The 11,534-nt window shown below is 33.0% G+C and overlaps 1 protein-coding gene across 1 annotated transcript in view; it reads left to right on the top strand.

Annotated features, from left to right (window-relative positions):
* The first annotated feature begins 3,398 nt into the window (after positions 1-3,398).
* LOC128874430 (thyroid receptor-interacting protein 11-like) overlaps positions 3,399-11,534 on the top strand; it is an 81,683-nt gene continuing 73,547 nt past the window's right edge. The window contains exons 1-3 of the mRNA XM_054119221.1: positions 3,399-3,674; positions 3,901-3,980; positions 9,358-9,432. Of these exons, the coding sequence (XP_053975196.1) occupies positions 3,572-3,674; positions 3,901-3,980; positions 9,358-9,432 (258 nt within the window). The 5' untranslated portion in view covers positions 3,399-3,571. The remainder of the gene's footprint in view (positions 3,675-3,900; positions 3,981-9,357; positions 9,433-11,534) is intronic.

Below are 11,534 nucleotides of genomic sequence, written 5' to 3'. Positions count from 1 at the left end.
ATTCATATTATGTTCAAATAATATCTGTTCATACGATGATTTTGCTTTAAATGTTTCGATCAAATTATGTATCGAGTTATCCTTTTAATTATAATTCAAATTTTTGTTTTGCCATAAATCGAAACAATTACACAACCCAAATAGTCGAAACATGAATAAAATAAAAGCTCGTTTGATAGCCTACAAGTGTACGTCTTCTTTTATACGACCCCTTTTATTGTCTTAGATCTTAAATAATAAATTATAAAAAGAATTCAAGCAGTCGAAACATCAACAAAGTAAAACCACGTTTAAAATATAGCAAGTGTGTGCCTTCTAGTATATCCTTTTGCAAACCCTTTATTGGCTCGAATCTTAAATAACAAATAATAAAAAGAATTCAAATGGTCGAAACGTCAATAAAATAAAAGCACGTTGAAAACACTCCAAGTGTGTTGCTTTTTTGTATATCCTTTCGCCGCTTTAGATCTTCAGTAATAAATAATAAAGTGAATTGAGTAGACTTTTCCTACTGCTAATTAATTCAGCGCTGAAAGGGTTGAATCGAAACGCGCGCCCTTTTAGCAGTGAATGTCCCAAACTAACGATACGGCACTGCGTGTAAGCACAGGCATAGCAAGGCGTCTGCCCCCCGTCCCCCTTCTTTTAAGCGCTACTCACCTTCCTCCGTTGAGGACCACGGGCCTCGTGCCCACCATTCTTCCTAATACTTTGGTACACGCCACGGGGAAAGAAGCCTCATAAAAACGTGCTGTCCCATAATGTCCATGCAATCAACTTGACTTCCTAAAAATAAAGGGAACGCGCGACAGGATTAAAAGAAGAAGAAAGGAATTCCTTTTGAGTCGTCATTCGGTGAACGCACTAAGCCACTTTTCTGAATGATACGGCTGCCGGGGGCACCCGTCTCAAAGGGGTTTTTATTCCCGAATTACAAGTCACGGGAGAGAGGATAGGGAAACCGGGCAATTTATTTGCGTCGAGAAAAGAACTAAATTGACGCGGGAGCGTCCTATTTAAAACAGGTGTCATGGTTGAGTGTTTCAGCGAGGCACCGTGGCGCATTTAAACGGCGCCGGCGTTCTTTTGCAAGCCCTCCCATCAATTTAGAATTCTAACCGAAACTGACGTTTATTAAGTTGCTCGGTTACTCCCGTTTGCAACATTTCCAAAGCGTTCTAATGAACGAGTAAGCGGCTGCTAAATAAATGAGCATTATGAATTATACGGGATTATAGACTGAGAGAAGATCTACGTAATTGTTCTGCTGCTTTCGTTGAAATAAGCGGAGTAAATCTGGAAAGTCGACGTTGATAATCTTCCAGTACTGCCAGGTCCGACATTGTAATATGAAGTGTCGTGAATTATGAAATACGCAGAGTGCGCGTCAGTTTATGCGACCTTGTGAATGAAAACGTCTTTGCGATTCTAAAATTTGGATCTTAGGATAAGTTCTCTTAACAAATTTCGATAAAAACCTTGAACAACCTTAGCCCTTACATAGATCTTATATAGGCCTTCTAAATATGAACTATATTTTTGTAGACTATTAACAAGTTTTGTCTATGTTATATACGTTATCTTATATTTCATTTGTTTCACTAAAATATCTTAGTCTCTGCATAGTATCGATACAATAGTTCTTGCAATCATACAATAGAATTCGTCTGAAAATACCTACATACAGAATTATATATTAATTTCTTCTACCATAGAAAGCAGTCAAAATTTAGTATTTCGCTTATTACTTAACTCAAATATGAACTTCATAGCCCATGTGTTTGGTCTCTTACGAAATATGTGACATCAATTGGAGGTTTCCAATTTGCAGTCCCTAATTTAAATTCCATAATTATTCTAAAGATAGCATTAATTCAAATTCAATAGTGCTGCCACCTCTAAATTTACTGAGTAATTAGAACCGACACTGTCGATAACACACTTACATATCTAAATATTTCTATAGACCTAATGCAGCCATTTAGTGGAAGAAATAACGTAAAATAATCATTTAAGAATATCATCAAAAAGAACAAAAAATTCAATAAAATTATTCAGTAAAACAAGGAAATCCCAAGGAATCTAATCATTGTTTACATAATGTTGTCGACCATCATGCACTAAATGCTCAACTAAACTTGTTGTAAACTTTTATGCCTGTATTTCATGTTTTAAAAGTTTTGTGCTGCGATACATATACTTTTGTTAGAATCTGCATGTAGTGACATCTAGAAAAAGGATTCAAATTGAAGTACAGTGTAAGATTACCATCCAGCTGATAACAGTCTATACAAGGCTCTATTTTACCAACCAATTCGTGCTAAGAGTGGCGGTAAACTTAAAATACTAAAATATGACTTATGAAAAAACTATGTTGTCGTTAAGAACTGTTTCAATTATGTATGAATAACTCCTCACAGATTTATCTTACATAAAAGAATGATCAAAAGGATTACACGAAACTAATGACAAGAACATTGAGTACAAGAGTAACTCAACTCGAAAAACAGTGAAGTAGGAGTAGTAGTAGAAGATGGTAGTGGAGAAGTTGTCAAAGAGTGCAGAGAGTGAGATTGCATGATTGAAAGGCTCCAAAAATTGTTTGGCTCGTTCATTCTAATTTAAGACTATAAACAACATCGACATGTCTATCACTCTCAGTATATACCTAGTATTTTAATAAATAAGTACGTGAATAATGCATAATTGACTATTCTGAACTATAGCGAACGTTTTCTTACGTATAACCTTGTTAACAAAAATGTAATTGAAATTCTATTACCCAAGATCCTGATCCTGAGATAACTGGAAAGAACTAGAAATATTCTTATAGAATTAAAGTATATTTAGATAGATTCATGGATTACGTGGAATAAAATGTTAGAGTAAATTTTGTTTACAAGACCGAAACACGAAAAACCGAGGAAATCAAATATTGTGCGATATCACTGCTTCCTATTTGTTTTATATTACACATTTCAAAAAGAAATCGTAAACTATTAGGAAGATATATACGAACAAGAAGTACAATTTACCATTACCTTTTATTTATGCACTGCACACTGACACAATTCGTTAGCAGTCGTCCATTTTCACGCGGGAACTGTACTAAATTATCATACTTCGCTAAGAGAGAATTAGACTCGACAGTGCTGCCCACCTTAAGCTTATAACGAACTCCATCGGTAAAAAGCTACCTCGAATAAATTTCTATTCTGTACAAACATAAGCACTCGTTGGGTTATAAAAGAGACGAAGAGGGACAATGTATTGAATAATACAATTACAAATGGCAAGAAATTATGCAGTTTTAGTATTACATATACTTCGTTACGTAAAATAGAAAAATCCCAAGGAATCTAGTAATTTTTTATATAACGTTGCCGACCATGCCCAACTAAACTTGTGTATTTTGTGAGGGTTAGTACGTGTTCCTGTTACTTCATGTTTTGATACTTTTATGCCGTTGACGTGTGCAGTTTTATCAGAATATGCAGTGTTCATAACGTCCAGAAAGAGTGTTCAAATACCTTTTCCAAAATACATATAAGGCCGAGTGTCGACGTGTAAAATGGCGTGGTTCGGTGACGGACTGCCTAGCTTGTCGAATTTAAAAGGACAGATAACAAATTTTACGAAGGAAGTCTTATCAGAGGGCATTGTGGAAGAAATAGGTACGTACTATTCCCTCTGTATCACAACATAACCAAAGCGAACTGCCATTTGTTGTCCCGGAACATAGCAGGTTACTAACGACTGTCAATATAAGGGTCTGTTTTATCGACCCAGTTCACGTTAAAAGTGGCGGGAAATTTAAAACCCGTTAATATAAAGTTTACAGCTATTTTTTTGCTGCTTAAATAATTAATAAATAACTCTTTACTTGTTTCATGTACGTAGACGAACGATCAAGAGCATTAAACGAAGCAAACGAAAAGTGCGTCGAACTGCAAGAATTACTCAACTCGAAAGACGCTGAAGTGAGTATAATTTTAATTTTTAACAATATTCCTTATTATAAATACCTTTTTTTTATCGTAAATATTGATGCCAAGAAGTATAGAATAGTAACTACGAAATATTATGATTGAAGCTTAATGCAAAATCACGTTAAGTATTTTTCATTTTTCATTTTAATAGATTGCTTGTGTCATTCGTATGCTTTAACTTGTAACAACTACTTTGTAATCGTATATCACGCTATATTACAAATTCTTGACACCAACGCAGATGTCGACCATTTTGATAAGGACACAGTTACCCAGCGGTTAGAAATTATTTTAACAGATGTTGCTTTCCATAATAAACGGGATTGAGTGTAATGTAAACACGTTTAACTTATCTCGCATGACACCAACCCCGAATCCTTTCAACCCTCAGCAAGGAGCGATACGAAGCTATCCTTCGTCGCACAAAACACCGGGCACACGTTTCCTGGAACGCCACTCTATTATTCTCGATAAATTTATCACTTTATTGTTTCCAACATGAATCTACCAAGGGAGAAAATATTCATGACTAAGATTTAAGAAATTATAATGAAATAAAATGGTATCATGAAAATGAATGTATTCGACATAAATCAATTTTCTTATATATATATTTTTTTTATTTCTGTCGTATCTAAAGTGACCAAAATTATTACTGAGTACAACATATCCAGTACTTGATTCTCCTCTACTGTGCAAGTATGTTATTAATTTTTGTCGTACTTCGATTTTCTTAAAAAATAGATTGTTATTTTAGATTACTTGCATAATACACGAAAGGGAACCAAACTTTAAGGACGATGAACAAATTCACTGTTCAAATTAATATTTAAAATCAAATCAAACAGGAGCCTGTACTATAATATTATGTATATCGACCCTGGAACGACTTTCGAGATTTATACAGATCCTATCCATGCTTTGATTTAACTTTACTTCATTTTATCATAATACATTACAATTGTATCATTGTATATTCATTAATGTACAGAATAATGCATTGATTTCATATTTAAAAAAATCTGTTCGTATGCTGTTTCTCTATTAACTCAAATAGCATGCTCGATCCATTTCGTTGCATAAACTCCGGACTCTTTGGAATCGTTTCGATGTAATCCCTCGATCGATTTACGAATGCCTATGGTTTCAACGGGCACACCTTCCTTCGGTAGAAGTCAATGAGGATCGAGTGCATTAACACTGTAACATTATAACGTTTCTAAGGGAGACAGGGCCGGGCACATAAGCATTGTTAATGTAGACCAAAGGCTTTGATATCGCTATCTATCGGTTCCTAGAACAACGGAGGGCATGGTCCTGAGGTTTACCACAAAAGCACGAACAAACGTGGTGCACGCTTTCGGTCTCTTATGCTTCCACAAATTGTCCGCGATAACAAACCGGAACGACGTGACCGTACAGACTTCAATGGCTCACCTTCCCTCCCTCACCGCTGGAACAACTATTTTTGCACGGTGGAACGATTGCACATTCGAAGGTCGTTCCGACGAGCAATATTTTATGAAAGAAATATGCCGATCGGGGACAAAATAAAATATTCCACGCATTTCATAATTTTAGTTTATGTACGGCGTGGAACTTCAGTTAGAATTACATAAAAAATTGTTACATTTTATGGGTGAAGTTTTGCTTGTGATTCTTTATTGTTAAATGTAATTATTGCTTAGCTTTTCCATTTTTCGATTACATTTAGATTTGTTATTTTCGAAATCAGTGCAGTGTTTAGTGAAAATATGAGATGGACACGTAACCTTCAAAATCATGAAGTGAAGTGATCAAGAGTGAATTCTCGGAATTCAATTCTGTATAATTTAATATCGCGAATTCATCTGATGAATTTAATTAATTTAACTAGTTTGTATAATATGTAAACTTTCAGGATATTAGATAGCACGTTTGAATGACCAATTCCGTAATTGTACGAAGCAATGTAAAATGATATGTGTAGCAAAATGATACGTACCCAGCCTTGCAATCGAATGAAGTCGTCCAAACTTTGAAGCATTTGTTAATTTTGTTATCAACCTACAGGAATTGTAATATCGTTTTCCAATAGTAACGTTTGATATCCCCGCCGTGTTCACGGAATACGAATCGCAGGTATAGTGCACCGCCTTTGGTCAGATGCAACAGTAGTTATGAACACACATGAACACAGCATGTGTCTGGAATTTCCAATCTATTCCCTCAGTATATATTTTAGTATATATTCTAAAACATAAAACAAACTTTGCAATTAAATATTTTATTCAAGTTTTATATTGAACGTGACAACGAGCGTATTTATGTTAAAAATGAAAGTTATTGTTGTCTTTGAGATGAGAATATCAATTTTACGTGAGGATTAGCTGAATATATAAAAATAAAAAAATAGAAAGAAGTATAAATATAAGGTAATTGAAAATGAAAACGTGAAACAAATTGTAGCAAATAAAGCTTAATAATAAATAGTGTATAACTGAAGATAAGAGATGGACGATTTTCTTTAATTTATTCTTTATTACAATTATTAATATTCTTTAAACATTTATTAATATTTCTACAAATAAGAAATATATGCATACATACAATGTATGATCATAATTATAAGGTAATTGAAAATGGAAACAATCAAATTTGAAAGAACAACAAGTGCTCGAGCGTTATCAAGACACGAAGATGTGGCATCAACTCGCATCCATTTTTCATTAATTTTTTCCTAAAGTACGAATAATTATCTTCAAAATAAAAAAAAAATTGTCTCGATACAATGAAAATCGACGAACTTATGCGCACTTGAAAAATGACGAAATTTTGATGAATTATTTTGTTGGGTAAATAAGGTACGATCAACGATCAAGTGATCTTCAAGCGCATTTTTCGTGGAAATAATTTTCTCCATATTTTCCTTCGTTGCAATATCTGTTTCGTCCTTTAATGGTCGAAAAATAAAAATGCGAGATATTAATCGAGCGTAGATTTAAAACGATTCGAGTCGTTTCGCTTTCATTGCTCCCAGCGGCTGTGTAAGATGATGTGGTATAGGTGGTATAACGTTTAGGGAAGGGGAGAGGCGGTTATCGCAGCGCAAACCTGAGATAAGGAAAGTAAACAGAAACGCGCATCGTACGGTCCCTATGCCCACAGCGTACCAACCGGACTTCCTTCTGATTATGGTTACCAATATTTAAGTCCGTAACGTGATTACCGCGTTCCCCGTGTTAACGTTCTTTTTCCGTTTTTTTTTCTCTCCTTCACCTTACGAGATACCAATTTTTCGTTGCTGTTTCAACACGATCGCCGAGTTCCAAGAATTTTTCAAACACCGTCCAACTGTCAAAAGCAGTTTGGAGTGCTTTTAATTGATGCTTAACAGAGCTCCGAAACTTTATGGCCTCGTTAGCATAGCGAATTTATCCGCGAGGGAATTTTTTAATTAACCAATCAGAATCAGTGCACGAGAGAACACGGTTTACTCCGATTTCTGTTCGCTCCGATTGCTTACACCACTGTTTTTCATGGAGTAGAGGTGACTTGTAATCCAAGAGGGGGCAAAGAAAAAATGCCACTTTGCAATATATAGATAACTTTAACAACTGTTTTTGTTAAAGCGTATTGAAGTGAAACGTGTCATGTTTTATGCGAAAAAGCATATTTGTCCTTAATATAAAACTTGCATTTATCATTTTAAATGGCTTGATTTTCGTTTAGATGTAATAATAATAAATGTGTGGAGAATGAAAGTTAAGAAATAAATATTCAAAATAATAGTAAACAAAATAAACATATTTAATAATTGTAATGATCAAAATTCATATAACTTTTTAATTCAATTAATTGATCCCCAAATCATTTAAAGTATGCTAAGAATTCTTGTATACTCTTTCCTTAGTCATTATGTAATATTTTATTGTATTTTATATTCTTTATACAAATTGTGATATCGATGAACTTCAAAAATGTGATTGAAAAGATTCATATAATTTTGATTTGACGAAGAATATTAAATTAATTGGAAAATCTACTCTGCTTTTCTTTATAAACATTATGCTACGAATCCACATTTGATTAATTTTTGTTTTCCCCCCATTTCCAAAATCCAGAACTGACAAAGTTAATATAGAAATATACCTATTGTTCCTGTATCACTTAAATTTCTTCAGGAACCAATTGCTTTGTATAATGTATATAGGTTAAAATTGTAACTAATATTCACCTACATCTATCAGCCTTGAAGTGATGTTGATGTATTGAGTCATAACAAAAAATATACTCATGTCTATTTATTTAAAATTTTAGTACATAATTCACTTCGTACTGCAGTACTTAAGGTAATTAAAAATTAAACACACATATATTTATGAGTATCCTTTAATTGATAATATACACCCCTTATCTCTCTGAATAAATGCAGCTACACTTTAATTCAAAAGAATCGTAAAAATGTGTCGCTTGAATTTTAATGAATTTTTTTTTATCACATTATTTACATTATATGTATTTTTCATTACCTAGTGACGAGCATTTTGAAGACTAAATCTGTAAAAAAATTGTATCCTTCAAAATCAATGAAAGCAACTTAATTGTGGTTTAATTAATAATATTTTCTATTTTAATTCCACGTTGTTGTGTTTGATAAACTTGTCCATAGTTAGATATTTATATTTAATATTTTTATAGCAAATAAACAAATTTTTGTTGATAAGTTAAAACGAAAATACGGTTGCAGCACACATAGAAAATATAATATGGTAAATTCAAATGACATCTCTGGATGAGAATGTACGACGTGATTCTGATTGGCCCCTATTTTCTACTTGACCAATTTACGAGAATCTTTCTGAATGTTTTTAACGAATGTACGATATATTATTCATTCGTTTCTCGAAAAATGTATTATTCATTCTTTAAAACGGGACTAGATGGTTGTCTAACATATAATACACAAGTAAGGAATTAATTAAATGAAAACCATCCCTAATATTGATGAAAGTGAACCACTCTAGAAGACCTGTACTTGGAACCACTCTACTAGAACTCTAGAAGCAAGTTTAGAGTGCAGAAATGTATGCACGAAACCAATAATCTTGAAAACAATATTATATTCTTTGAAATTTATATCACATGCAAAGAATTAATGAAACGTATCATTAATAAATTCTTTTATTTTATTAGATCCTGTAATGTTTTTTAAGTTTACTAGAACAGGAAACTATGAATTAAACTACTTCATCTAATGTTATTAATATCAACACAAGAAGCTCTATTCGCAATAATTTTTAAAGCAATGTTATATTTTTCTGCAACTTATACCCGATGCAAACAATGAATGACACGTATCATTAATAAATACCCTTATCATGTATAGATTTCACTCCTGCGGCGACAGAACTACGAGCTTCAAAAAACAGTCGTTGAACTCAACGAGAAGCCAAAGGATTCGGTAAGTAACGAGATATTTTATATCAATAGTATTCGATCAATAAAACAGATGTCACCGTCAACACAGAAGTAGTAATACCTAGAATAGATATCTATTTTTTACGCAAACTAAAATATCCGGTGCTCAAGCAGTGGCGGAAATTTATCTATGTTAGTGACTCACAATCGTCACTACCACGTTTTCGGCTCAGTTAGGAAAAGTGGCACACGATAAGACTGAATACTGCTCTCTAGCATAAGAAACGTTAATTAAGTATTCGACGTACATATGCGCGGTTAGTATAGTACAAAAGGTTTTAATGAGTCAATTTTAGAAGTGACTGGTATACTGATAACGAATATTGTGCGAGACATTTTCTTCGTGATGAATTTTCTAGGACGAAAATATACTTTATCCCGCATAAACAGAGCTTGGTAAGATTCTATTTTATACGTGTAATCGATTTGTTTTAATTAAAATAGTGAATAAGTATGGGTAACATAATGTGTAAAAAAAGACACAGAAATTTAATGAGGTAATGATGAGTCAGGATCTTGTAATGATAATAATGTATGTATTTTGATTATGATATGTACCTAATTGCATTAACTTGTCATAATGAAATCTATTCTTTTTAACTACAAGTGGTTTAGTTTACGAATAATGGAATTAATTTCATTCTAATAGAGTTTGATTGATTAAATTCGAAGATAAATTTAAATATTTTATAATTATTATATCTAAAATAAGAAAAATGAAAAAAATAATCGCACCGAATTAAATTATAGATTTATGGAAATATCTTAGATTACACATTAAATATACGCCCTCTAAAAATAATTTAAATACTATACCATCGTTCCAATAAATGTTTTCATAAAATTACAAGAAAACATTTTGTAACTGGTACGTAAAGTCTCGTGAAACATACGTGATGTTCTCTTAATAATTTTCATATATGATATTAATTAATTAATCCAGGTATAAAGTAAACGTTTATTCAAGGAACAGAAAATTTCTTGATTTTAAGCGAAACGTAATTAATATTGCAACGATACTCAATAAAAAGAATGACGTATTCGCGAACCTGCCTCCCAGCGTAATTAACCGCTCGCAATTGGTTCAAATTCATACCCAACACAGTGCATATGCTGAGTAGCAGCTGATGATGCAGATACAAATCTGCTAAACACATTCGCCCCCCTCGCGTCTCCTTCGTGACGGTCTAACGTTTCCATAATGAATTGTTAGCAATATACAACTCTTAAAATCGCGTCAAGTGCATACTTATATTGCTTTGTAAATGCACCTCGCATTGCAAAATAAAATCCTGGTTTCTGAATTACTAAATCGTTACTTTAACAGTCGCGCAAATTTCTTTTGTGCACCCTTTACGATTACTATAATGCAATTTTTTGTTTAAATATAAATCAATGATATTTCTACAATTTGAACTTAAAATTGACAGAAGGCTGGTACTTTGCTAATTAGGTTACTTTATAATTTTCATTGGAAATGATTTTGTACTTTGATATAAGAATATAGAAAAATTCTTCATGACGAATGTCTTCAATGAATACTTATTTTGAACCGTAATTCTTATAAACCCTTTGCGAACGGGGTGATTCTTATTAACCCTTTGGGCGGCCGACACGGATCCCCAAAGGGTTAATATTTAAGCGAAAAGTAAATTTTACTGTTTATGTTATAAATGCTTAACTAAATGGGAATTATTCATTTTAATTTCATCTTGAAGATTTAAATTGTTATTACTATTATAAAATGCCACCGTTTAATTTATTTCTGTATTTGATAAACATTATTGCTAAGATCAACTGAACTGAGGCATCATCTTCCAAATATCTGGGAAGAATTAATAAAATCTCACCATTGCGTCTAAGAAGTTATACTTGTAACGCGCGGCATTCCACTTTTTATTTCTAAAGATCTTATTACAAGTTCGCAGAAATTAGCTAGCTATTACTCGCGTCGAAGGATCGTTCGAACAATCTTTCCCCGCGAGTAATACCGATTACCAGGTCTGTGGAGGTTGCTGCGAGTGAAGACCCGAGGGAGATAGAAGGAAACAAAGTTCCTTCGATCTGCCTTTACATTCGCTTATT

This window comes from Hylaeus volcanicus, chromosome 3 (genome assembly GCF_026283585.1).
Source record: "Hylaeus volcanicus isolate JK05 chromosome 3, UHH_iyHylVolc1.0_haploid, whole genome shotgun sequence".
Taxonomy (NCBI): domain Eukaryota; kingdom Metazoa; phylum Arthropoda; class Insecta; order Hymenoptera; family Colletidae; genus Hylaeus; species Hylaeus volcanicus.
This window is presented reverse-complemented; position numbering and strand designations above follow the sequence as displayed.